Source organism: Ips typographus, linkage group LG10 (assembly GCF_016097725.1).
Source record: "Ips typographus isolate SLU linkage group LG10, UJ_Ityp_2.0, whole genome shotgun sequence".
Lineage (NCBI taxonomy): Eukaryota > Metazoa > Arthropoda > Insecta > Coleoptera > Curculionidae > Ips > Ips typographus.
Genome location: NC_138431.1, coordinates 6,423,722 through 6,448,384, shown reverse-complemented (window position 1 = coordinate 6,448,384; position 24,663 = coordinate 6,423,722). Strand labels below are relative to the sequence as shown.

The window sequence follows — 24,663 nt, the reverse complement described above, 5'->3', positions numbered from 1 at the left end:
TCTTCGTTTCGGCGCCGGGTACCCCCGGGGGCGGTTGGCCTACATCATTTTAAATAAATTTGGGAATTCTATTTTGTTTGCGCTCGGAACAAACAAGGCCGAACGCCGCAGGCCGGAAGACGTCGTCGACGCTTTCCACGGCCGTAATTGATTAGACGGCGTCCTTTTTTTCTGCATAATTAAAATCGCTTATTTTGGGTCAGCGGAATGGAATGGAACGTAAGAATTTTTGTTATTCACGAAATGGCGGCTGCCATATGTCGGATTAGCCTTAGGGCGCTGCCGTATTATCGAGCCTGGCCTCAGGCTACGATCCCAGTTTATTATTTATAAAATCCGAATGAAGGCCACGAGAGAGGCGGCCTGAGGCCATCATCGGGACAAAGGAGGACGACGATGATCGAATCGGATTGGTATTTTTTTTTTCGAAACGTGTGGGCAAGTTTTCCTCGGGAAAAATTATCGTAATTGTTTTATTTCGTGATACGCGACGTTTAATTTCTTCCAAACCACCGCGGGACGGTGATTTGTTAAGGTTTTTTTACCAGAACTTTAACCTAAGCTAGACAATTCTTGAGGCAAACAAATTCATTCCATTTGTTCCACCCTGTACAAAACTAACACTTAGATAGGTGCAATAAAGATGAAACAGTGGCAACGTCGCCATTACACATATATCTAATGTCATCTGATATTCGGACAATATGTGCTTCCAAAACAAGTGTATATTTTTAAATCATTTTTGTTTACAAAATGTATTTTAGAAAATTTCTCAAAATTACAATTTACCTAGTACGGTTCTGTAATTTGACAGGATTGACAAGTGACTTTAATAGTACACCTGTCAACATTCTTTATCACATTTTTCCCCGTTAAAATGGCAGAGATACAGGGTGAAACGTATTGACACTTCACACAAAAACAAAATTTCTCCAAATTACAATTTACTGTTATCGCAATCTGTCTTGATTGAAACAAAACTGTCAAATCTTCTGCCGGTATTTTTCCGGTTTTGAAACGTCAACCCTTCCGGCATTGTTACCTCTTTACCTGAGCGCCGCCCCTTCTACCGCCTGTGGGGCGAACGCAGTTTTCAGCTTTTACGTGACGCGATCTTTCAGCTGAAACAAACCAGTCACAGTTCGGATGCGACTGCGGCCGGTAGATGCACTACGTGTCCGCTCTACGCCGAAATTCGCGAACGTAGCGCGCGTTTTGTTTTTTCCCAAACTTTTCTGTTTGTTTTTTTTTTTGTGGTTTTTAATTATTTCACTTTACTGTCGTTGGTCAAAGGGTGATGGCAAATTTTGCGGTGTCTTTGAAGAGGAGCCCCAGTGACTTTGAAGAACAAATGTTGTACAGGTACAGTTTTTAAGAGAAAAACAACCCCATTTAGCAGTTTTTATAATGGCACGCCCGAGGGGGACCGTTAAACCTCCAAAAAAGGTTAATTACTTCGAAGCCAAATTAAGAGTTAACTTGTTACGTTTTGCACGTAAAAAGACCGAAAAAAACACGAAAGAAGATTGATTGGCCACTCCGGGGCCTATTCGAAAACCATGCAAATGTGTTTTTCAAAAAATTACCATTAAAGTTTTTACCTCCATGAATTCTATATCAAGTATGTTACATAAATGTTATTTAATACCTCCAAGCTTATTTAGTCCACTCGAATATTAACGTGTAGAATAAAAAGTACCTTAAAACTTAATACCAGTTTTAAATTAAATACAACTGTCAGTTTTTTTAAAAGAACTGTCATCCCTGTCAATTAGCTCAACATGGTCGCTTAATAGGGATGGGCTAAGATAGTAAGGATGTTCATTTAGCTTTGTTAATATGCAGTTTTTACGTAATTCAAGCTGAATTCATATATTTTGTTACAAATTGAAAACTGTGGGCTATTAAGTTTGCGATATAATCAAAATGTTTTTCACAGAAAAAAAGCGGACCTAAGAAACGATGTGGACAAATCGGAGCCCAAAGACCTGTCATCCCCCAGAAACATTTTTCCCAGCGCCCAAATCAAAATGAGGTGAGTTTAATGTGAAAAGTGTATTTTTTTTTTGAATGGAAAAACAGTTGCCTACACACCGTATTACTGATTTATGTGTGTATATGCCTAGGCCCCCAGGTGCCCATATCGTATTGCGTTTTACTAGTTCGGACATTAATTATTTCCCTCTGTTAGGGACTACTCGCCAGCTGCTTTGTTAACGTTATTTTTGTTGTACCAACTAATTAGCGAATAACGTGGCTGGTTATTATAGTTGACCGTAGATGCCTATTTTTAATAAAGACCGCTATTATGTTATGTAGGTGTTTGCTTACAACAATTATTGAAATGAGTTGTTTATTATTTAGCCACGGTGGATGATTTTTCCAGACTTTTACACACCGCCCGCCAACAGGCTTTTTGTGGGTCAATACGATAAATTCAATTTAGGAAACTTGTTTGGCCGCAATTCGCGGAATGTCGACTGATAAGGCTTGTTTAGAATTCGAGCCCCAATACTGAAATTCAGTCCAATTTTCAGATTGATGTCACCCAATATATCACCGTCCACATCGCCAACCATGTCAACGTCATCATCCCCTACACCACCGCCAACTAATCCTGCCGTCAGCATCGCAGCTGCAGCCAGTTACAACAAATTGGCGGGGATTCCCTGTGTGGCAGCGGCGTCCAGGTACACCGCCCCGGTGCACATTGATGTAGGGGGCACCATTTATACTTCATCGCTGGAGACCCTCACAAGGTAAGTTTTTTTTTTAATTTACATCCTTTGGAGTTGTTGACGTTTTGCAAATTTATGCAAAAACTTCTAATTAATCTCCCCGTACTGGTTGGTAGGCAACCACATAAACATGCACAACCAAGATGTGTTGCCTATATGTAAGTCCATTGTAATCCAATTTCTTCTGAATCTTCTTGAATTTTCTCAGTTAAGTCTGATTCTTAAATGCTTCTTTAATATTTTTTCCTTTTTTCTATTAAAGAACATAAAAATTGATCGGTTTGCATTTCAGAAGTTTAGAAAGTATTTAGAGGCTTCTGGCAATTTTAAAATGATTCTAGAGGTTTCTGGCATTTACAACGGGTTTTTGAAGGATTAACAGAGTACTGAGTATTGAAAAGAATTTTAGAGACCTCTGGCAGCTTTATTTATTGGTCTTAGAGGCATCTGGTATTTCTAACAGCTTCTTCAGTGATTTACAAAATATTTAGAAGCTCTGTCATTTTGAAAAGGATCTGTGACACCTTGATAAAGGTTTTAAAGGCTTCTCTGGCAATTTTAAAATGATTCTAGAGGTTTCTAGCATTTACAATAAATTCTTAAAAGGTTGAAAGTATTTAGAGGCTTCTGGCATTTTGAAAAACATTTTAGGGACCTCTGGCAGCTTTATAATGGTTTTAGAGGCATCTGGCATTTATAACAGCTTTTTCAGTGGTTTGTAAAGTATTTCATGCAACAATTCACATTGACACTTTAGTTTCAAATGTCAATGATGTCACACTGTTCTTAGGTTTTGATTGGTCAAAAAATAACACAACAAAAACTTTTTTTACCGTTCTTTGATCAATCTAAATCTAACTAAACGGTTAGAGGTTTATGTCATGCAACCTCACTTACACTTTGGTGTATGTCTGGTTGCGTGTCTCGCCTTTCTACGTGCATAGAGCTGGGCCTAATCAAATGCATAAATAGGGCTGGGCCATTTTTACTCATTTTAAGTTTTGATTGTTTTTGCTAATGAAACTCCTTGAAAACTGATTTTTTTGACCAATTACAAACTGTCCTTAGGTCGCTTACAGCCCGTGCACTATCAGTAATTTTAAATGCGTAAGTTTAGACTGGAACTTTCCATAGCATGTACTATAAAGAAAATCACAGTCTGAACTAAAACAGCTGCATCAAAAAAATTTACCCTGTATAACAACATTTTTTTGCTATTACCGGTGGATTAAAAACAATTATTATCTTAACGCATGTCGGCAACGTAAATTGGTTTCAAGTACGGTCATTAAAAGCGTTGAATGGACGTGGGGGCATTAAGCACTCCCTGGTAATTGCCGTGTTCTAGTTACCGGACCTTAGCAAATTGTATCTGATTATCGCACTCGGACACCGTTTAATTAAATTTTTCGCTCAACCACCTGGTAAACCAGAGATAATTTAATTTTCATTCAAAACGTTATAAATCATTTTTTGTCACTTTCTCGCCCGTTTCGAGTGTCTCCAAGTTGCCCTTCTCCTCCACCATCATGCTCAAATTCCTGCGGATCCTCTCGTTGTCCTCCTCCAGCTCTCTGATCCGCTGAGCCAACATTTGCTCCTCGTTCACATACATCTGGTTGGTGGCATCGTCTAGAGGTAAACGATACACCTCTTCCGAGGATTCTTCTTTCATAAAAGTCTCGTGTAACCTGTCTCTGTCGTTTTCAGTCCCTCTCAACTGATTAACCTTATCGATTTCCTCCAAAAGGTAGTTCCGTTCACGCTCCAACCTTTCCAATTCTTGCACCAGGTGCTGGTGCTCTACCAGTAGTTCGTCTTCTTCGGCCACCGAAGGTAACTCTGATGTTTCCAGCTCAGAAACGTCACTAATTCTAGGAGGTGTGGAAAAGTCCTCACTTTGCCCACCATCCAACTTCTGCTCGTCTTTAATGTCATTAGTCGTTTCCAAGTGCATTTCCTTAACTTCATTCAAATTCATCATTAGAATGGTTTTGTGAATGTTCAGTTCGTTCATTAGTCCTCTGAGTTGTCCTTCTGAAGTTTTGCTGTGCAACATACTGACTTCATTGGCGGACTGCAACAAACTGGCCCTTAGTTGTTTCAAAATGTTTATTCTCTGCTTGTCCAGACCAGATATTTTGATCTCCAGGACTGTGTTCTCCACCGCAATCCCTAGAGGATCAGAGGTGTTGTTGGCAGAAGCAATATCGGTTTGAAGTTTCTGTTTGGAATCTTCAATGTCCTCCAGTTTCTGCATCAAATCTTCAATACTGCACGATGAAGGGATTTTGTTGACAGACAGATCTTGCAATCGTGCTAGTTCTGCACAAAGTTTCAAGTTTTCTTCTGCTAGAATTTTGTTTTCTTCGTCCGCCTTTTGCACTAACTTTATATCGTGCAGCAGCATCTCTTTTTCTCTCTCCAATTCACTGATCAATTCCTTTATATACTCATTTTCCACATCTAAATTTTGAATTTCCGAAGAGCTGGTTTGCAGGTCACTCAATGCTTTGTCGAGTTTGGTTTGGATGTTGACCTTCTTCAGGGTTTCATCTGGAATCCAGTAATCCCGCTCCAAGTTGAACGTTAAATCGTTTTCGAGTTGACGTTTTTGGTTTTCCAAGTCATCCAAAATCGTTTTGAGGTTGCTGGCCTCGCTCTGTAAGTGCAAACATTTCGCCGACTCTTCACTGGTAATTTGCAAGGTGCATTTTAAGAGTTTGCGCAGCTTTTCGTTCTGGTTCTCCAGCTGTTTGATTCTCTTCGATATAGCCTCGGACATTGTTCTAATTTCACACAACAAATTTTGATTAGCGAGGTGTCATTTAGTCAAAGTCAAAATTTTCTGTTATGGCTAGCAATGGAAATTCAAAATGAGATAGTAAAAACACGAAAACGGGTCGACCTTTTGGTGCACCAAAACGAGAAATTTAAAAATTTACTGGACCGTGCCTTAACAGTTACCAAGAGCACTTCGTCGAAGAGTACCGCTTTTGAAAAGGAGTGTCTCGAGATTATTGAGGAGGAGAGCGAACATCTGAAAGATGACTTGAGTAATTTGACTTTAGAGGGAGAACCCAGCAACTTGTTGGCGAAAATTGAGAGTTTGGAGAGGCTGCTCAAGGTGCAACGTGGTGAGATTGAAACTTTAAAAGCTGAACATGCAGAAATCAAGTTTTTACTGCTACACCCCGAGTCACGGAACTCTGAATGGTTGAAAAACATTCTGGAACTCGACGACGACGTTACGGAAGCGAACAATTCTTCACTGGTGGAAGAACGGTTCAGGTTGCAGAGGAAGATTCTCAATTTGGAGAAAAAGAAGGCGGAACTACTGTTAGCAATAAACGACGCAGCAATTCCAGACAATATCACTCATTTCATTAATAAAGACGTAGAGGACGAAGATCAACTGACCGAGTACGAGGATCTACGCTTCAAAATGCTTAATCTGGAAGATGACAGATCGAGACTGTTAAACGATCTGCAGGGCGTGTTGGATCGATCAAGGAAACAAATCGCAAGAGAGTACAATCATCTTCAAAGCAAAATTGTTGAAATGGAGTTGAAAAAGTCGAGCCTAAAACTCTCGTTAAAAGACCCTCACGAACAAAATGTTACCAGTAAAGAGCTGGAGAGTATTTTTAACGCTTTTAGGAATGTGCCTTTAAATATTAGAGATGAGCAAACTAGGATTGAACGTCTCAAGGCTGATGTAGGGGGGGTGTTTTGTCCTGAAGGCTACAATCTCCCGGTTTATTGCAATATTTTATAACTAAAGTTACTAAAGAAGTAAAGTTGTTTTTTTGGGTACTGGCTACTACTTTTTGTGAAACTAATCTTGACCTGTCAAATTTGGACCACAAAAAAAAAACGGTGATGACTGGGTTTGGCTTGTACGTAATCAATTTTTTCAAATTTTCATTTAAAAAACCAAATAATCAAGTTTTTGTTGATACTTTTTTTTATTAGTTTGTGCTGCCTTAACAGGTAAAAATGTCAGAGACTGTACCGTAAAGTACGACGGTTTACTAGCACATCTCTAGTGCTAAGACATCATTAGTTGTCAGTTTTAAAATGAGGTTAGAAAAAAATAAAAAGAAGAATAGACCTGTCTGGGATGACGTCATTGACAGTTTAAACCTGCCATCTTTGTTGTATTTTGGGGCTCATTGTTGTTTACATAGTTTTTACGGTAAAGTCTTTAGTGCTAACCAATTAACCCACAAGTTTAATTAAGTTTGTGTAAAACAATAAAAGTGGTTAGTGTCCATTGTGTAACTGATTGAAGGGGAAATTGTAGAAGGGACGGAATACCAGTAAAAGGTAAATTCTTAGACAGTTTTTTAAAATGTTGTTAAAAATGTGGAATCAATGAAGGGTTGATCAGACTGTGACATTTTGCATCTTACCTGTCACAGTCTTAGCTTAGGTGAGTGCCCATAAATACGACGGAGCAACCCACCAAACGCGCAACCTTATACAATTAGGACTTTGTTGTACAAGTTTAAATTAAATTGTTTGTCCTCCCCGATAAATATTGCTGACATCTGTCAAATACCTAGTATAGTGGCAGGAAGAGAGAACCATTATACAAAATCAATGGGCTAGACAAAGATGCAAACTAACGTAATTGAACTGTTAGTCACATGACCACTCAATCATTCCGTTTGGCAAACTGACGCCATACATAATTGTTCTCTCTTCTCCCACCACTAAGCAGTCATGTAATACAAATTTTTGTTGTAGATACCCTGAATCCAGACTTGCTAAACTATTCAATGGCAGCATCCCCATAGTGTTGGACTCATTGAAGCAACATTATTTTATCGACAGAGATGGCGGTATGTTCCGTCACATTCTGAACTTTATGCGCAACTCGAAACTGCTCATCCCCGACAACTTCCAGGATTTAGATTTGCTGTTAGAAGAAGCCAAATACTTTGACATACCACGTGAGTAAAACGTGCGTTTTTTTTCATATTTTTTCTACAATCAAGTGTTGGATTTAGCCATGGTGCGACAATTAGAGCTGATCAAAAGTGATAGAGTAAAAAACGAAAGTTTGACCATAACTACGTTGCCGAACACCGGGTCTAAGAATCACGGGGGGACCACAGAACGTACAGCGCGCTCTAGCGGTGGCGAATTGTATGAATGCGTGGCTCTCCACGTGAATCCTGACCTGGGGGAGAGAATCATGCTTAGTGGTGACCGTAGCCTGTTGGACGAGATATTTCCTGAGACTAACCACGCGATAATGGACGCCAGAACGGGAGCGGCCTGGAATCAGCAGGACGTCCACCACGTTATCAGATTTCCCTTAAATGGTCGGTTAAATGGATTATTTTTGGTTGAACAAGATGAGTTAAAGGTGATTTCTAGGTTATTGCAAACTGAACTCGATGCAAGTGATCAGAAGACTGCTGAATGCGGGTTTTAAAATAGTAGCAAGTAACGGGGGAGGAGTGGAAGGTCAGCAGTTTTCAGAATACCTTTTTGTGAGGAAGGTCCTACCGGGATGAGTTCCTTTTGACTATTAATTATCGTTAAGTTTCACTGTGACCGCATAAGTATCCGATCTCAAGCGCACCTGGATGGATGCAAGATGTACGTTTTCTGTGTTATATACTTATACTATATAAATAAATAATATTATCAGTTATTACCTAACAAACGGACGGTTACAAGGCTATTTACATTCAGCCCTAAGCCCGTCCCTATTTCCTTTTACCTTTATTCTTTTTCTTCACCCCCTGGAGGGGCATCTTGTAAAACCGGGCTGGCTCGAAAAGACCACAATACACCCCTTTATTCAGCACGTAGCCGTGGGGGATGATGGTCCTTGGGCTGTTTTATATTAGGGCAACACTGAGGAATACTTTAGGTTCCCTTAAATTTTTAGAAATCTACGTGGAAGTACAGTGATTGAGCAGATCAAATTCAAACGTTACCGTTAAAACTTAAGGGAAACTCTGGATGTACTGTAGAGCCCTATCGAATTCGATAGACGACGGCGTGAGCGATGCCCGGGGCTCTTTTTGCGCCCCCGGGCTACCGAGGCGAGTTTGTTGTAAAACCCCGCGGGCCACCGAAACGATGCGGGACAATCGAAGCCCCAAGCCAGGACAGCCTCCGGTCCCGAAGTAATGAAAGCCTTTTAAGAGACTGAGGGCATTTTATGTTTTATGTTCTCTCTTTACTCGATGACTTCATACGCGAATAACGTCTACACCAGCAGAAATGTACAAAGTTGAGTTTTCCAGTGAACAGGGTCACCTAATTGTCGTTTATTAGCTACTGCGAAACCGAGTTTCAGCAATGCATTTTCCGCGTATAATACGTTTGTATTATACACACCCACATCACTAGTTACCATTATTACTAATACAAGTCGCTTAACACGAATTATTTCTTTTAGGATAATACACTGCAGTGTATTAAAGACAATTTTTAACATTCGATCGAATTGGACTTGAAAATCACTTTACTATGCAAACAGAAATACGACGGTCTACATAAATGGTTGCATACTTCACTTACCAATACAAACAAACAGGACAGTGTAGTTTTGTACTGCTAGTCAATAGATGGCGCCACCCAATAATCAACTGTTGTCTTCTTCTAATGTGGTACTAAAAAGAGAGAACAACATTGAACTAATGTAAAGTGACAGTGACAAATTAGATAAACAAATTTCAGGGACATTTAACAACAATTTTAATTTATTCTAAATCACGGTAAACAATGTAAAAAAACACCACAATGGCCAGCTGCTATAAACGCGTAAATTTTTACGATTTGTGCCGGTTGTGCGCGCAAAACATTTACAAAGAAAAGATCAACATCTTTGAACAGGAAGGTGTCAAGAAGGAATTGCAGGCCAAAATCAAGAAATGTCTTGCCATAAACGTAAAAAACCGACTCAACTCTGCTTTTACATTGTATTTAATGTATACTTGTAGGTAAAAGAAGACGATTTTCTCCCCAAAGTGGTTTGTTTGAAGTGCATCAAACAGCTGGATATGTGCAACACTTTCCGTGAGGCATGTCACAATTCAGAGACAATGCTGTCCAGTTACTTCCAGAACTACAGGGAAACTGAAGAGTTTAAACAGTTCGGCCAGGTAAATTTCCGTGTCACTAAACCCTTTTACCCAAAAACAAGTATACAACTTTAAGGTTTACATTAAAGATGTTAATGTAGTGGCTAGTGAGTTGGCTTTAGCCACTAAGGGGCAAACAAAACCCAAAGAACAGGAAACTGATAAACCTGAATCTAAAACAAAAAATCAAAAAGCTGTTCACGTGGAACGCAGGCACCTAACAACCACTGAAGAGTTAATATCCCAAACTGAGCACATAGTGCAAGTGCCATTGACATTTGACTCCTTAAATGAAGCTATAAAGAAGGTGGTGCAACAATTACCCAAAGAATTTTTGAATAAGGTTATAGTGAACTCTAATGGAGAGGTGATTAATTTGGTTCCACAAGAAATGGTGCAGGCCAGTGAACAACAAAACACTCCTCAAAGAGCTCACAAATTAATGAAAAGAAGAGAGAAAAAGGTGTATTCACCTACTCCACAACTGTATGAGAATATTATAAAGATTGATCTCACTGAAGAGAACATTGATGATGTGGACAAGTTAGTGTCTTTTAAAAATGTCAATCCAGCTCCAGCCCAACCTAATACAACAACAACAACAACAACAGCAGCGCCCTCTGTTATTCTCCCAGTTCCCCATCCTCAGTCCACACACTTCCAGGTGAGTTACTAATTTTTAATTTTTTTTTTTTTGTTTAATTAAGAGGGTTTCAGAACACAACATTCAGCCACTCCACTGAAGATGAAGAAGATAATAACAACTATTTTGCTCACAGCACTGGGGTTATTCCAGCCCCTGTAAACATGTCCTGCAATAATGAAGACAGTAACATTGACGATCCGGGCACTCCACCACTCATAAACAACGACAGTTCGTCCAGTATCAACATGGATGAATTGCAAGCAGACGAACAGGGTACGCACATTAAAATCCACACGTGCGAAGAGTGCTCCAAGAAATTCAGACGTCGCGAACATCTCTACCAGCACATGAAACTGCACTCGGGTTTTCGCCCCTACCAATGCACGCAATGCAAAAAATGCTTCGTTAGAAAGGAACACTTGCTCAGGCACACGGTGTTGCATTCGGGCGAGAGGAATTTCTCCTGCGATATTTGCGGTAAGAGTTTTTCCCGCCACGACAATTTATTGAAACACATTCGCACCCACAATAAAGAACCGTCGTACACGTGCGAACAGTGTCAGAAAGTGTTCATTATCAAACACTATTACGACGCGCATTGCGCCGACCACGAAAAAGGTATCGGCCCTATTTTAAATTATACGGTTTAAGAAATTACCTGTTAAATGTGTCCATATTGATGTTTTGCTGTCTTGCAGTGGTATAATTAGCCAAAAAGTATTATAAGTAAGTGTAACCTTAGGGAAATTTCAAAATTGTACTAGTCAATGAGGGAAACAAAGATGGCGACCAATAAATGACAGTCTGTCAGAACGATTGCAGACAGTTGTCACGTGACCACTTTACCTAGAACTCTAATCAAAATCATATGACACTTCTTGTTCAATTAAGGAGTATGTAGTCGTTTTTGTCTAGCTCATTGACTTGTATTTTCCTATCCTTTTTAGGTAGGTATACCATAATTTTGAAATTCCCCTACCAAACCATATCTATTAATCATTATGTTATCATATTCCTTCCTTTATTTATTATTTTAAATATTGTTGATCTCATTTTTTATTTTATTTATATACAAATTTACAATCAAACTGTTTTCCATGGAAATCCTCCCATTTCTGCTAGTCACTTCCTGTGTAGCTTTAAGTGTAAATAAACGTCAACTAAACCAAACTTTCTGCGTTTTTTTTAACTAATCGCGCCACACTCGTTTCAACCCAACAGTATGATCAAACAGCGCGGCGTTCTTAAATTCGCCCCTCATATCGATCATGTAGTGGAACCAATGCTGTTTCACTTTTAGCGGTATAAAGGAGGTTGCAGCGGTTCGAGCCTGTGTAGCACTGATATTTTTCACATCTAAAGTGAACATTCTGTTTCCCAAGAAGGGTGTGTATGTGATAATAGTGGCCTGGGCACCTCCTTTCCTTAAAACTAGATATTTTACCGATCTTAACGTGTAAATCCATGTGACGCTCAGAATGCCCCAACCTAGAATAGAACGGATTTAGTGTGTGAATAAAGCGCTGACCCTCAACTGTCATACATGTGTGCAGTGGGGCCCCTTAAAAACTGCTTTCTACCCTTATAACTTTAAGTATGACAGCTAAAGGTTCAGTTTGACTGCATGTAGTACATAAACATTTTTCTCCCTACCTATAACAAAACTTATAATAGTCAGACTGTTCTTCCACTTTGAATCGCCAAAATTAATTCGTCTCCACCATACATTGGCTGTAGCTTCATTTACGGGAATATCTTTCAGCGTTTGGTAAGCGGTCATCGACAGGTACGTCCAAAACACGAATTGAGACAACCCAAAGAAGTTTAACACTTTAAAAAACCTATCACCGTCTGATTTGTACAGAATAACGTCTTTAATTACGTTAGTGTTCACGTCCAACGCTTTGTCACTGAACGTCCGGTATTTGCCACTTTTTGTGCGCTGCACCAAACCAATAGTTTGTCTCACTTTTGTGCCCAGTCTCAATAATATACTCATTTTATTTGTGCAAATTGTTTTTAACATTTAAATTGGTAACTTTTTTGGTTATGTTTTGGGTAGGAAAAGTGAGGTTAACCATTGAGCACTACAACATAGACTGGATCGGATTCACTACTGTTTCTTTCTCCGTCTGCCGTACGTTTCAGTATTTTTTATCTCACTCGGTTGGGGTTTTTAATCGATTTTTGGATCAAATCCAATTTCACAACAACCGTTTTTGTCCCAACGTATTAACCGGGTAAACAATCGTTTGTTAAATATTTACGTTTCCGGGTTAAAACAGCCAATTATTGATCCTGAGCAAGGTAATTAAAGTTAAAAAAATGTGGTATCGGCTCGTTAGCGACGCCGTGAAACGTTCACTTCCGATTTTATTGTTATTGAGTAAACCCGACTTGGCGTTGTGCAGTGTGAGTCAGACCAACGAAGGATCAACATCAACAAAGTACCATCAACAAACCTGCGAAAAAACTGCCATTGAAAAACGGAGTGTGCAGTCTGAGGAAGCAGTTAACATGGCCGAAACTAATGGAAAGAACGGTCTTTTGCTGTACTACAACGAGTACTCTTTTTACTCCCAAAAGGTTAGAAACAATTGTGAAGTACCTTTTTAGTCATATGATTTCAAACCTTTGCTCCCACTTAAACTAGGTGGTACTGGCTCTGTATGAGAAGAACTTAAAATTTGAGACCCGCAGCATAGAGCTAAGTGGTGAGCAGTACAAACCATGGTTCCTGCAAATCAATCCAAGAGGAGAAGTCCCAGTCCTACAGGACACTGGCAAAATCATTCCAGATTCAGCTCGAATCATAGATTATTTAGAAGACAACTTCAGTAATGGCAAGTGCTTGCAACCAATCTGTAGAAATACAATAGGAATGTTGTTGGCAAATAGGTGACACACCACGACTAATTCCCATGGACCAAGGTGATGAGGTCAGGCAGAAAGTGGTTCAGTTCAGAAGTTTAATTGATAAAATCAATGGTAACCATCTTACCATTGGATCTTTCCTACACCCTGAATTGGCTACTGGATCCAAGAAAGTACCATTTATTGGACCTGTTCGTACTCAGCTGATGAGTAAGACCAATCAGTCTGCATGGAAACATTAATTTAAGTGGTCTGTTTTAGAGGCTGATGAGAACAATGCTGCAGAGTTGAGAAAGTTTGCGGCAGAAAATCCTGAAGCTAGAGAAATGTTGATGGAAAAGGCAACAAACCAGGAGAAAAAACGCGAAAAACTGTTGAATAAAGAAGAGTTTTTAAAATTGGTTAAAGACACTGACGACACTTTGGATAAGGTGGAAGCTGAACTGGCCGAGCACACTGAAGGTTGGTGTAACTGTTTATCAGTAAGACTAACTAACAATAAACTGAAAATTGCAGAGAAAAAGCAATGGTGGTTATGCACCGACCGATTTACGGTGGCAGACGTGTCATTAACCATCCTGCTAGTGCGTCTCAATCAAATCGGCATGGAACCGCACTTTTGGACCGGTGGTAAACGTCCCAACGTGGAAAACTACTTCAATCGAGTGCAACAGAGGGAATCGTACAAGAAAACCATTCCGACCACTTTTTCACTGATCGCCACCATTGTGAAAACTAAACTGCCTTGGGTCATCGGGGTTAGTATAGTCGTCGTCCTTTCTCTGGTGGTGGGCGGTTGGTTTTTAGTCCGAAGGCTCAGGAACAAGAACTAACGCGCAATGCCACTTAAAATTTCGAAATACTCAAGCGAGATTCGTAGTTTATTAGACTTTTGTGAAAACTGCTGTCAAAAAAGCGCCACAATTATAATGATTATGCAAATAAGTGAATAAAATGTTTGTTGACAGGGCCTGTTTGGGAGGGGAAACCGTTAAGAGGAGGGACACAAAAATTCATGATCTTCTTCCTGCTTCATGTTGTAGAGTTTTAAGTTGATTTTTGTATCAGTTATGGGCCAGTCTAGTTTTCTATATTATTTAGTTATGGACTTCCACTATAATATTTACACGAATGTACGTGGAAAAATGTGTGTTTTCACTTATAGTATTTACGTAATATAAACTCACCGTTAATCTGTTCCTGGATTTGATTTTCACCAATTATTTTCACAATTCAAAAAGAAAACGCCATTAGTAATAACAAGTCGAATGACGTTGACGTTAAATGCGCAGACAACTCCTGGAATAGGTCACGTGTATCCGTTAAATAACTGCGTGTGAGAAAGAGATGGCGCTAACCCATTACTGAACGCTTAGCAAAACGAACACATTTTCAATTTACTAGTCACGTGCAACACCGTCTCATTATTGTCGTTTTATTAATTAATCTAATAACACGTTTTAAAGTTAAGCAAATATCAATAAATTACAAGTTGATTATTCAGAAAACTGCTCATTCTCAATACAGTGATTTGTCATCTTTGTTACAACTCATAAAACAAACAAAGACAACGCGATAGAAGTGAAGCATTAAGGCGGTAAATTCAAAAATCGTAACACAGCTGGCGCAGCCACATTTTTATCAGGTTTCTTATCAGTGTTTTTGTTATCTTTTTTCTATCTGCTTTATCATCTAGTTTAAAGGTTTTTGACTACATTATGTAGTACTCTTCCTTTTCAGTGTATATTTTAAAAATTGTGATTTAGTGGCCAGTATTTTTCAAATAATTATATCTTCCATAAGTGATGTTAGGGACTAACTGGGATGGTCCGCAGGTCTAGAAACGCCTGTTTAAGCATTACTTTGATATCAATATGGACTCTAGTAAGTTTCTACCAAATTTACAACCAAATTCACTTCAAATTCTCGGTATTTTCAGCTACAAACAATCATCCACATCTCGTTGATAGGTTGCGCTTATCTGCTTTCAATCTGCCTAATTAAACCGACTTATTACGACTCCGTCTTTGTCTATCTCACCTATTTTTACAGTAAGTTAATAAACCTTAATATACTAATAATAATCTAAAATAACAAAACATCCAGAAGAGTCTTGTGGCCCTATCAGCATGAGGAACGAAACTTTCTTCCTGAAGACGGCAGCACCAGATGAGCATTACAACGAGTCGGGTTTGAGGGTCCACGAAATCGCTGCCCCCAAAGAGTTGTACGAATTTTTGGTGAAGGTCTTGAACGAGGCTGAACTGCCAAGTCAAAGTAGAGGAACGGCCAAAACTGAATTGTATTTGATTTTGTTGTTTATCACTGATGCTGTATGGATTGTTGCCACTGTAGTGCTTTGTGGTAATTTATCGATTTTTGAAAGAACCTTTGCACTAGTCGTGAATTTCCAGCTGGAGCTTGCTTCAAAATCCACACCAAGAAGGTGTTGTCCATAATTTTTTACGGTCCTTGGCTGCTTTGTTCCGCTTTTATTAACTTCTTGGACGTGGCCTGCTCAGTCCATTACGGTCTGGATTTAATCTACATCCAGGTAATTACACTCTAACTAGCTTGTAAAATACTAAAAGTTTGGAGTTAGAGCTACACCACGTGGTTGACTTTCATAGGGGTTAGCAACCCCCAAATCTTCACCGAATTCGACGATTTACCCAGCTCTGCCGTAGTTCCTCTCCTTCCCACCAGTGTCTTGGTGTCACTACTATCTCGTTTCGTTCTCGTCTGGCTAATCAACGTCATTGGTTTCTTCACGATTCTTTTCCTGGCCATCCCAGATATGATGCCCAGAACCATTAGAAGAAGAGAACAGCAACCCAATGATAATGCAAGTGAGTACCCTCTTGAGCTACGATTAATAAAACAAAACTCAGAAGATCTTAATTCGTCTGAAGCGCGGATCAGGAATTGGTTCCAGTTTTATGGTAACATCGAAGCAAACAGTACCATGGCCATTAACGGAACGTCCTGCCCTACTTCAACCACTAATCAGGACTTAAATCAGCCCAGGGAAGTGTCTTTTAACTGTAACACTTACCCCAAAAACAAACCTAAAGTTCAAGCCCAAAGATCTTTAGATCACTACTCGGATCCGTCGTACACTAAAGTGTCGATAGAGGGCAACAGCATCGGTTATCAACGGTTCCAGGACGTGGATAGTGGGATTATGTTTCTTGATGAAAAAGAGGTTAAAATCCGGTACTTTACTACAACATAATTTTATCTCACCCATGATGTAGTTTCAGGCCGTTAATGCTTACGCACCTTGGTCCTACATTACACCAAAATTACAGCTCCCAAAAAGCACTGATGACAGTTTTAAAGTTGTTCAATGTAAGTTAATTAATTAATTTTAAAAGTAACTAAATATTATGTATTCCAGGTACCAGACTGTGAGGCAGCAAGACCAAGTTTTTAAGTTAATTATATAATAAGCTTGGAAGTGATACTTAGTTTATATTGATGTATATCTTTTTTATTTTTAAAATCTATTTTATCTTGAAGAGTTTTAATTATTTTGCCTAACTAATTTTTAAAGCCGACCCTGTGCACAAGCCGGCTCTTAAGACATTATAATAATAATTTGATGATATAATTTGACATTTTTATCACGTGACCGTATAGTAGCGTCCAACAGCACCGTCACGTGACTGCTCCCACAAAGCATTACCAAGTTGAGAGGTTATGTAAAATGTTTTGAATTTAAATTTTAAACTAAAAAACTTACAATGGCAATGTTAGCAACCAGAAGTCTCTCTTCAAAAATTCCCAATTACCTTAAAATCCTAGCATCTGTTAATCTTTCTACCCTAGTACCCCCATCATGTTGCAGAGCCTTAGTAAAGCACAATCTCCTGGAGAATATCCCCAACTACCAGACTACCCTAGCCAGGAACTACGCCAAAGGCAGGGACAAGAAAAAAGATAAAGGTTTTTACTCCCACTTTGGAAAATTTGCTTAAAGTGTGTTTACCAGTGCAGTTTTTAGGCAAAACTAAAGTTACAGTAAATGAGTCTCAAATAGCTGAGTTAGTCAATATTGATACATTGAGAGGTTCAATGGAGAAGATTGTGATACAAATGGAAGAGGATTTTGTCAAGAATCTATCTTTACGCTCCACAACAGGATCTATAGAGTCTGTCCCAGTGCAACTGGATGGTCAGGAGCACACTTTACAGGAACTAGCCCAAATTGTGAGGAAAAATCCTAAAACTTTGGTGCTAAACTTTGCCACTTACCCTCAAGCCATTCCAGCTGCATTGAAAGCTTTAGCTCAATCTGGAATGAACTTGAATCCCCAACAGGATGGCACCACTGTATACATACCAGTTCCTAAGTAGGTAATTCATCTTGTGTTTTAAATTAATTTGCCTTAAAATCCATTAATTGTAGAGTAACAAAAGAGCATCGTGAACAACTATCTAAGAATGCCAAACAATTGTTTGTAAAGTGCAAAGACTCAGTTAGAGATGTGCAAATTAAATTTGTGAAACAGGTAAAAAGGAAGGATAAAGTGTCTGAAGATGTGGTGCATAGTGTTGAACAGCAAATAGTGGCGATAGCTGACCAGTATATTGCTCAAGCTGAGGGTATTTTGAATAAGAAACAAGCAGAACTACTTGGCTAGGCTAGATTTATTAATTTGTTAATGAGATTGCATTTTGAAAATAAAAGCGTCAGGTGACTGATATACCTATGTAAATATGTAATGGCATGTGACCACCACAACTGACATCTGTCAAAATCATAACCTCAAACCCAACAAAGAACAAAACCGCTTCATCATTTGTGTTCCTTGCAAACTTTATAGAGCTAAAGTCTTTTAGAAGTCTCAGGGCTGCAAAAACATGTTTAGAAACCAGTACGATAGTGACGTGACCGTGTGGAGCCCTCAGGGGCGACTTCATCAAGTGGAGTATGCCATGGAGGCCGTAAACTTGGGGTCCGCCACAGTGGGGCTCAAAAGCAACTCCTACGCCGTCCTCATCGCCTTGAAGCGCGCCTCTTCCGAACTGTCTGCCTACCAGAAGAAAATCATCAACATCGACGATCACATCGGTATTACGATTTCCGGATTAACTGCTGATGCTAGAATCCTAAGCCGTTATATGCGAACTGAATGTTTGAACTACAAGTACTCCCACGACACTTATTTGCCTTTAAATCGCCTTATTGCAACTCTAGGTAAGTCACGCAAGTCTACTTTCATGTTAGAAAAACTTTCCAATTCAACTGTTACAGGCAACAAAATGCAAGTGTGTACACAAAGGTATGATAGAAGACCCTATGGAGTAGGGCTTCTGGTGGCCGGTTATGATGATAAGGGCACTCACATCTACCAGACATGCCCTTCTGCTAACTTTTACGACTGCAAGGCAATGTCAATAGGCTCACGGTCACAGAGTGCCAGAACTTATCTAGAAAAACGTCTGGATGAGTTGCTAAATTGTGGTTTGGAGGAGCTAATCAAACACGGCCTGCGGGCGTTACGCGACACTTTACCCGCGGAAGTAGACTTGTCTACAAAGAATGTCTCTATAGGTTATGTGGGCAAAGAACAGCAATTCAAAATTCTAGATGAAGAGGAGACAGCTCCTTACTTAAAACTGATTGAGGGTGAAGAACGCAGGGGGGCTCCGCCTGAAAGACCTGCGGGACCACTTAGGTAAGAATTTACACAGAACAGTCAATTTGAAGATTAATTTGTTTGACATTAATAAAGGGAGGAGCAGGGGGAAGAGCCAGCGGATCCTACAGCAGCTGTAGCCATAGAAGCTGCAGAGCATGCTATGGATACAGACTAGAGCCTCAGCAATTTTTAAGTGGCTGGTGTAAACCCTCCACTTTTACCTTTTGGATTGGGACATTTACTATGATAGTGCCGTGGCTGTCTTTGTAATAGAGGCAGCCACGGCACAAACTAAACACCCGCATTATTATTGTATTCACGTATTTTATAAGGTTTTTTGAAACATTAATTAAACTGGATTTTTTATGGATAAGTATTCCTAGTTTTTTTACTGAAACTGCAAAACTTCTATAAATTAACTTTTATTACAAAATTTAGATATCATTCTAGGAATGAGAGAGAATTTAACAAGATTTTTGCCAGGGTGATCTACTACATTGATACCTTAGCTTAGAACAAATTACGTTTATTATTGCAAGTATCACACTATACACTTTGTTGTGGCCGGATCGTTACAATACAACAAAATTCGAGAATGTTCCGGCCGCTTAATAAAGAAAAATTGGACGTTCTTAACCTAGAATGTGAAAAAAGCCCATTCACCCAAGAAATGGTCATGAAATAATAAATTATTGGACAGAAAAGAGGTTATGGCACACTATTGCTACAAAATGCACACTAAAAAAATGGGAAAAAATCAAAGGAGGCAAGGAATGTTTACTTTAGGTCTGCAACAGTTTCGGGACTGTCCAAACGGAAGTGCTTGATCTGTCCATGCTCAACGAGCGGTGTTGCCAGCTCATCATTATTATCAATCCTAATCCGGATTTTATTTAGTTCCGGAAACGAACAGGGATGCCCTTTCTGCAGGTCACCGTTATGAGGACTAGCCACGGGAGTGTCCAATGGCGAGTAGGGCACGTAAATGCGTAACACGTCCGGACTGGGATTATGAGGCGTGGCCCGTGGAGTGGACTGTGCACTCGCAATATAATGCTTCTGGACACCAGTAAAACCTGCACACAAAAGTTACTACTCCCCAAAATTTACTTAACGTCAACCCTGACTCACCTGATCCCACAGAGCTGGCGCCCCCTACCGAATTGTCACTCAAATTACTGTGTGTATCCAAACTATTCTCGTGGGCCTGCGATCTAGTCACCGTGGAAAACACGGACAGGTCGGCGGTCGACGTCACGCTAGTGTCGGCCAATGAGCGTCGCGATCCGTTTTGGTCACAATCCAGCAATGAGCTGGCATCGTCCAGGGCCGGATCGAACGAAAACTTCGAACCTAGAAATGCGTCCAACCTGAATTTTTGTAAAAAAAAGCCTGGGCAGGTTAATTTTGCCAGTTCAAAATAATAGTGTAAGGGGTTTAATAAACAAGAGTGATGTAAGAATGAGAGAACAAAAAATAAATTAGCCTCTTACCGGGTAAGTAGCAAACACAAAGACACAACACCCACTTTACATAACCGAAAGACCCTGTGACCGGGTTTTAAAAGTTTTATACAGAGTGCCCGTTTTACAAGTCTCACCATGGAGAACTCTTTGAAGAATTAAATAGAATTTTACTTATTTAAATTGTATTTCGTTACAGTTTAGCTAAAATATCACAAATTGTATCTTCACAAAGAGTACATGATATCAGTCAACAATTTATTAAGTGTTTCATGTGATCATTTGACAGTTTGTCAGATGATCATTCTTTTGCAAATGGCGGTAATATCACGTGGGTAGTGTCATGTGACCGATCGATGAATTTTCGAGATGTCATTTTCAAGGCGCTCTTTGCCAAAACATAATTTTCGTGATTTTTACGAAATTCCAAAACTGAACCATAACATACGATACATCATCGTAATCAGAACAATAGGCTCTATTCAAATATGTAGAAATTCAATATGGCGCTCATAAGACAAATGAAAGTTGATAATGGTAACTAAAAAACGAAATGTCAAATATCAAAAATGATAATGCCTCGTTGTAGAGGAGGTAAAGTGACATTGGTAAAGTAAAGTCTTTTGTTTTCAATTATCTTATCAAAAAAAAATATTTTAAATATTTAAGTTTTGGATATATCCGGAAGTACTAAGAATTTCAAATTTGCCCCAATTTAAACTTCCTTATACCATGAGGCTCGTAAAACGGGCACCTTATATACAGGGTGTCTAAACTATTGAAATTTAGATAAAAACATAATCAAATTTTCGTTTTTTAAATAGAAGACACCCTGTGCATAAAACGTCACACATGAATAATAATAAACAAAAGAAAATCATGCGACTGGTGCAAATTCTCCCCGTTAACGTTGGCAACACTGAAGCCTGAAATAGGGGAGCACAAACACCGGAAATTTTTGTACGAAAACAACAACCATGCTCCTGTCACCTACCTAAATAACAAAGTGGTCTGCCTTCAAACGCTCACGTCTGGCAACGCTGCAAATTTTTGGAAAATGCAAACAAAAATATTTCGATTTTTAATCTAGTGCGGTTGGATGCAATGTGATTGTTCACTTTCTGTCAAAAGTGAGTTAGGTTAGTGCCGACTGGTTGTTAAGAAGAACAGCAACCAAAACCACGCGTCATAATATCGTGTATAAAAATATAATAATAATAATAAGTAGATTTAAATTGCAAATTGTTACAGTAATTAGAAAAATAAATCAAAAAAATAGTAATTATATCTTAACTTACACTCCTTTGGTATATACAGAAAAAGTATTATATACAAGGCGTCACCAGGTAATTATAAACTATTATTTGAGAATTTGAATTAAGATTCAAAACAACTTACTAACCTCAAAATATATACAGACATGCATCACAATTATTCGTACTAAAACTGGGAAATCAGTCTTACTGTGTACAAAAATGCAAAAAAAATAAACAAAAATTATAGCCTGGTGCACTCGATTTCAACGCTGCTAGCTAAACTGCTCTTACTAACTAGCGTGGTTCTACTACCGAACGTAGAACAATTGTCCAGATCCGTACCTGTGTAACCAACTGAATCGCCCGCCGACAGATGGCTCTCCTTCTCGTCGTCTTTGTCCGCCCCCTCACGGGCCATATCGCTAGTTAACGTTACAATCTCCTGCGCACGCTTCAACGAAACAAAAAAAACCTTACGTCATTCAGTTTCGTAAAAAAACTGAACTGTCAAACCTTTTCACTGTCCGAAAACTGGTCCTTGCGGATACCGACAATTTCCTCGAAACTCGGCTCTAGAAATTCACCGAACGGACGCTGAGGCAGTTCCTCGCTGGACGGGGGCCCCGGATGGTCCAGTTTCGTTCGTTTCAGCGTCTCCAACGTGTGTTCCAGCTCGCGAATCACCGTGTCGTCGTCGTAGAGAAAGTCTTTGTACAACTTAACCTGAATGAAATTTACAATGGAATCCATGTCGTTGAACTTCAACAGACTGCGCTTGTGCATCTTGAGTATTGTGAAGGCCATTGCGGTAACCACGCGCTCACCGTCCAACAGGTAAATGTCCCAGATGCGCAGACACAAACTGAACGGTACCTAAACAAACCAGGACTGCAAACAAACCGACTGATTGTATTGGGTACACTTACTCTTTCAATAAAACACACAAAAAACCATTTTAAGGAGTACAAAATGGTGTCCAAACCATGTTTGTCAAAGTGTTTTTTCACTTTGGGCATCAGTTTGGTCAGGATCTTGTCGTGATGTGCAAGGAACCTTGTTAGCTTTGGAAAACCTGATGTATGATGATAAAATGACTAGTCAATCCAGTAAAATACATCCTGAATTACTGGGGGCTTTAAGTATACATGTCAAAATGACACATAGAAAGCCAATACTAGCAGAGAAACCAAGAAAAATCAATGAGCTAGACAAAGATGGCAACAAACTTCCTAACTGACATGTGTCAGTCTGCTAAGTTAACATGACAGATGACTTACAAAGTTTGTTGTCTTGTCTGTCTAACCCAATTGATTTATAATTGTTTCTCTCTTCTTACCACAAGAAAAAACTCACCTTCTTTATACAGTCCATGCATGGCATACTTGGGATCGGAAAGTAAAATATGTACAGCCCAAAAAGCGTCCTCCTCGTCCATGTACATGAGCAAAACCCCCGCCAAACCGGACATGCCTTGACAATAGCCCACTTCCGAATTGTACATGGCGTAGGCGGTCAAAACATTGAACAACATCTGTTGCTTGATGCTGTAACGTTCTCTGTAGTGCAAATGTTCCCTGCAATCACCACAAAATGGTAAAATTGAATTTTTTTGGGTTGTAAAGTTACCTAAACTGCCGGTTGACGTCCGAATCAATTTGACGTGCGTCCGTTGAGTATTTCCGCGCCAACTTCATCATTTCCTGATACTTTCCCTTGTTCATTTTTTTCACTTTTTCCACTTGCAACAGTTTGCACCAAGCGTCGCTGCGCAAGGAGTTTGGAATGCCTTTATACACCCGGGAGTGTAGTTTTTCCTTTACAATTTCCAGGTTAGATTTTGTTAAAACTTTTGACCTTATTTAACTACCTTAACCTGAGGAGATTCCCAATTTTTTAGCATTTTTAGCCATTTTTTCTGCCGTTCTACTTCAATTTGCAGTTTACGCGCTTCTTGCGGATCCACTTTGGATGGCAACCGTTTATCGTGTATAAACCCATATCTGCAAAACAATTATCCAGTTTGGATGGTGATCGTAAAAAATGTCATGTTGACTTGGTGACCTGTCAGTGGCGTGGTAAACTTCAAAACCTGGATCCTCCCAGGGATCAATTTCCGCCCCTTCGCGTCCCTGTTCATATCTTTTAAAGATTTTCTCTCGCTCTTCGGCAGATCTACAAGGTTATACTACATGTGTTTTGGCAAGAAAAATTTTCAATTAGTGAGTACCTTTTAAGGAGGTCCTCCTCATTCATCCCATTGAATAGTTAGGCAACTTATTAAGTAAAGTTCTCAAGATCATACCGTAAAGAGTTGGTTACTTGTTACCAATGATTAATGTAACATCTGGAAAGCACACACTTTATTATTTTATTACTACAATTATTGTTAGAATATTATCAGTCAGCTGGAAAAATGAGGAAGTGAATCATTCTGCAGATTTCATTATTTTAAAGGTTGGGCTTTAAATAAAAGATTGTGTGTAATAATACAGTAGGTTTTATACAGTATTAATAAAATGCAAATTCTACTCTCTCCTTGGTAAAATAGACTTATGTAGGGCAGGTTTAGTAGGCCACTGGACGAAAGAATTGTGAGTGATAAGGTGTAGCCCACATCTAAATAATACGGGTGAGAGGAATCTTGATTATCCAGGGACATTATTTCTTTAAAAAGAGAAAGGTTTTCAGGGGGTCATTGGAAAAAGTACCCTTAACTAAAACCTCCCTTCATTGTGACACCAATGCCAAGTGTTTCTTCTTAGGGGGTGGCAAACAACGAAAAACTTGGACTTACCTCAAGGTTTTACGGTATTTCTGCGAGAAAATCCGAATTTTTTTCTTAACAACATTTAACATCCACCACTTTGCTTCACACAAAATTTACAACTGTCAAACGTCACTGCTTGCTGCCTACTGTCTAACGGGCAAT

General features: G+C 39.3%; 8 protein-coding genes across 13 annotated transcripts; 6 read left to right on the top strand and 2 right to left on the bottom strand.

The window, feature by feature from the left end:
* The first annotated feature begins 1,123 nt into the window (after positions 1–1,123).
* twz (BTB/POZ domain-containing protein twz) lies at positions 1,124–8,418 on the top strand. Its single transcript, XM_081987892.1, has 6 exons — positions 1,124–1,362; positions 1,940–2,035; positions 2,538–2,759; positions 7,491–7,696; positions 7,754–8,071; positions 8,127–8,418. The coding sequence occupies exons 1-6, from the start codon at positions 1,298–1,300 to the stop codon at positions 8,264–8,266; spliced, it is 1,047 nt and encodes a 348-aa protein (XP_081844018.1). The 5' UTR covers positions 1,124–1,297; the 3' UTR covers positions 8,267–8,418.
* Positions 8,419–9,415: 997 nt separating this feature from the next.
* On the top strand, positions 9,416–11,663 carry LOC145734462 (uncharacterized). Its single transcript, XM_081987851.1, has 4 exons — positions 9,416–9,653; positions 9,707–9,868; positions 9,924–10,511; positions 10,565–11,663. The coding sequence occupies exons 1-4, from the start codon at positions 9,507–9,509 to the stop codon at positions 11,141–11,143; spliced, it is 1,476 nt and encodes a 491-aa protein (XP_081843977.1). The 5' UTR covers positions 9,416–9,506; the 3' UTR covers positions 11,144–11,663.
* LOC145734503 (transmembrane protein 223) lies at positions 11,514–12,560 on the bottom strand. Its single transcript, XM_081987923.1, has 2 exons — positions 12,147–12,560; positions 11,514–11,981 (listed from the first exon to the last, which is right to left on the bottom strand). The coding sequence occupies exons 1-2, from the start codon at positions 12,517–12,519 to the stop codon at positions 11,683–11,685; spliced, it is 672 nt and encodes a 223-aa protein (XP_081844049.1). The 5' UTR covers positions 12,520–12,560; the 3' UTR covers positions 11,514–11,682.
* A 63-nt stretch (positions 12,561–12,623) lies between these two features.
* Gdap1 (ganglioside induced differentiation associated protein 1) lies at positions 12,624–14,564 on the top strand. Of its 3 annotated transcripts, none has more exons than XM_081987877.1 (5): positions 12,624–13,079; positions 13,147–13,336; positions 13,392–13,577; positions 13,629–14,125; positions 14,336–14,564. In XM_081987877.1, the coding sequence occupies exons 1-5, from the start codon at positions 12,819–12,821 to the stop codon at positions 14,360–14,362; spliced, it is 1,161 nt and encodes a 386-aa protein (XP_081844003.1). In that variant the 5' UTR covers positions 12,624–12,818; the 3' UTR covers positions 14,363–14,564. The 3 variants fall into 3 exon arrangements, with proteins under 3 accessions (XP_081844003.1, XP_081844005.1, XP_081844004.1); XM_081987879.1 differs by having other exon boundaries at positions 12,673–13,079; positions 13,147–13,330; positions 13,629–13,829; positions 13,884–14,564; XM_081987878.1 differs by having other exon boundaries at positions 12,676–13,079; positions 13,629–13,829; positions 13,884–14,564.
* A 511-nt stretch (positions 14,565–15,075) lies between these two features.
* On the top strand, positions 15,076–16,888 carry LOC145734471 (uncharacterized). 3 transcript variants are annotated; one of them, XM_081987869.1, is made up of 8 exons: positions 15,076–15,251; positions 15,307–15,418; positions 15,474–15,731; positions 15,782–15,921; positions 15,970–16,216; positions 16,280–16,572; positions 16,625–16,718; positions 16,768–16,888. In XM_081987869.1, exons 1-8 carry the CDS (start codon positions 15,192–15,194, stop codon positions 16,779–16,781), a joined length of 1,218 nt encoding a protein of 405 aa, XP_081843995.1. In that variant the 5' UTR covers positions 15,076–15,191; the 3' UTR covers positions 16,782–16,888. The 3 variants fall into 3 exon arrangements, with proteins under 3 accessions (XP_081843995.1, XP_081843994.1, XP_081843993.1); XM_081987868.1 differs by having other exon boundaries at positions 16,262–16,572; XM_081987867.1 differs by having other exon boundaries at positions 16,259–16,572.
* A 176-nt stretch (positions 16,889–17,064) lies between these two features.
* On the top strand, positions 17,065–18,076 carry mRRF1 (mitochondrial ribosome recycling factor 1). 2 transcript variants are annotated; one of them, XM_081987910.1, is made up of 3 exons: positions 17,065–17,315; positions 17,374–17,722; positions 17,779–18,076. In XM_081987910.1, the coding sequence occupies exons 1-3, from the start codon at positions 17,114–17,116 to the stop codon at positions 18,011–18,013; spliced, it is 786 nt and encodes a 261-aa protein (XP_081844036.1). In that variant the 5' UTR covers positions 17,065–17,113; the 3' UTR covers positions 18,014–18,076. The 2 variants fall into 2 exon arrangements, with proteins under 2 accessions (XP_081844036.1, XP_081844035.1); XM_081987909.1 differs by having other exon boundaries at positions 17,362–17,722.
* A 55-nt stretch (positions 18,077–18,131) lies between these two features.
* Prosalpha6 (Proteasome alpha6 subunit) lies at positions 18,132–19,388 on the top strand. Its single transcript, XM_081987906.1, has 3 exons — positions 18,132–18,570; positions 18,628–19,051; positions 19,109–19,388. Exons 1-3 carry the CDS (start codon positions 18,234–18,236, stop codon positions 19,188–19,190), a joined length of 843 nt encoding a protein of 280 aa, XP_081844032.1. The 5' UTR covers positions 18,132–18,233; the 3' UTR covers positions 19,191–19,388.
* A 33-nt stretch (positions 19,389–19,421) lies between these two features.
* On the bottom strand, positions 19,422–24,655 carry LOC145734447 (USP6 N-terminal-like protein). The gene is made up of 11 exons (XM_081987810.1): positions 24,529–24,655; positions 23,962–24,078; positions 23,796–23,906; positions 23,602–23,734; positions 23,361–23,548; positions 23,088–23,308; positions 22,661–22,806; positions 22,248–22,607; positions 22,077–22,185; positions 20,147–20,368; positions 19,422–20,091 (listed from the first exon to the last, which is right to left on the bottom strand). The coding sequence occupies exons 2-11, from the start codon at positions 23,985–23,987 to the stop codon at positions 19,793–19,795; spliced, it is 1,815 nt and encodes a 604-aa protein (XP_081843936.1). The 5' UTR covers positions 23,988–24,078; positions 24,529–24,655; the 3' UTR covers positions 19,422–19,792.
* Positions 24,656–24,663: the final 8 nt, after the last annotated feature.

Bases quoted from the DNA above. Each gene is read 5' to 3' on its own strand.
- twz (XM_081987892.1), top strand. From the start codon at position 1,298: ATGGCAAATTTTGCGGTGTCTTTGAAGAGGAGCCCCAGTGACTTTGAA. The intron at 2,036-2,537 runs GTGAGTTTAATG...TCCAATTTTCAG, and splicing joins AGCGCCCAAATCAAAATGAG to ATTGATGTCACCCAATATAT. The intron at 8,072-8,126 runs GTCGGTTAAATG...GGTGATTTCTAG, and splicing joins TATCAGATTTCCCTTAAATG to GTTATTGCAAACTGAACTCG.
- LOC145734462 (XM_081987851.1), top strand. From the start codon at position 9,507: ATGGCCAGCTGCTATAAACGCGTAAATTTTTACGATTTGTGCCGGTTG. The intron at 9,654-9,706 runs GTAAAAAACCGA...GTATACTTGTAG, and splicing joins AGAAATGTCTTGCCATAAAC to GTAAAAGAAGACGATTTTCT. The intron at 10,512-10,564 runs GTGAGTTACTAA...AGAGGGTTTCAG, and splicing joins CTCAGTCCACACACTTCCAG to AACACAACATTCAGCCACTC.
- LOC145734503 (XM_081987923.1), bottom strand. From the start codon at position 12,519: ATGTTAAAAACAATTTGCACAAATAAAATGAGTATATTATTGAGACTG. The intron at 11,982-12,146 runs GTAGGGAGAAAA...GTTCTATTCTAG, and splicing joins TATTATAAGTTTTGTTATAG to GTTGGGGCATTCTGAGCGTC.
- Gdap1 (XM_081987877.1), top strand. From the start codon at position 12,819: ATGTGGTATCGGCTCGTTAGCGACGCCGTGAAACGTTCACTTCCGATT. The intron at 13,578-13,628 runs GTAAGACCAATC...GGTCTGTTTTAG, and splicing joins TGTTCGTACTCAGCTGATGA to AGGCTGATGAGAACAATGCT. The intron at 14,126-14,335 runs GTTAGTATAGTC...GTTTGTTGACAG, and splicing joins AACTGCCTTGGGTCATCGGG to GGCCTGTTTGGGAGGGGAAA.
- LOC145734471 (XM_081987867.1), top strand. From the start codon at position 15,192: ATGGTCCGCAGGTCTAGAAACGCCTGTTTAAGCATTACTTTGATATCA. The intron at 15,732-15,781 runs GTAATTTATCGA...GTGAATTTCCAG, and splicing joins TGCCACTGTAGTGCTTTGTG to CTGGAGCTTGCTTCAAAATC. The intron at 16,573-16,624 runs GTTAAAATCCGG...CCCATGATGTAG, and splicing joins TGTTTCTTGATGAAAAAGAG to TTTCAGGCCGTTAATGCTTA.
- mRRF1 (XM_081987909.1), top strand. From the start codon at position 17,114: ATGGCAATGTTAGCAACCAGAAGTCTCTCTTCAAAAATTCCCAATTAC. The intron at 17,316-17,361 runs GTTTTTACTCCC...TGTGTTTACCAG, and splicing joins GGACAAGAAAAAAGATAAAG to TGCAGTTTTTAGGCAAAACT. The intron at 17,723-17,778 runs GTAGGTAATTCA...CATTAATTGTAG, and splicing joins GTATACATACCAGTTCCTAA to AGTAACAAAAGAGCATCGTG.
- Prosalpha6 (XM_081987906.1), top strand. From the start codon at position 18,234: ATGTTTAGAAACCAGTACGATAGTGACGTGACCGTGTGGAGCCCTCAG. The intron at 18,571-18,627 runs GTAAGTCACGCA...CAACTGTTACAG, and splicing joins TCGCCTTATTGCAACTCTAG to GCAACAAAATGCAAGTGTGT. The intron at 19,052-19,108 runs GTAAGAATTTAC...ACATTAATAAAG, and splicing joins AGACCTGCGGGACCACTTAG to GGAGGAGCAGGGGGAAGAGC.
- LOC145734447 (XM_081987810.1), bottom strand. From the start codon at position 23,987: ATGAATGAGGAGGACCTCCTTAAAAG. The intron at 23,309-23,360 runs GTAACTTTACAA...TGGTGATTGCAG, and splicing joins GACGTCAACCGGCAGTTTAG to GGAACATTTGCACTACAGAG. The intron at 22,608-22,660 runs GTAAGTGTACCC...TGGTTTGTTTAG, and splicing joins TTGTGTGTTTTATTGAAAGA to GTACCGTTCAGTTTGTGTCT.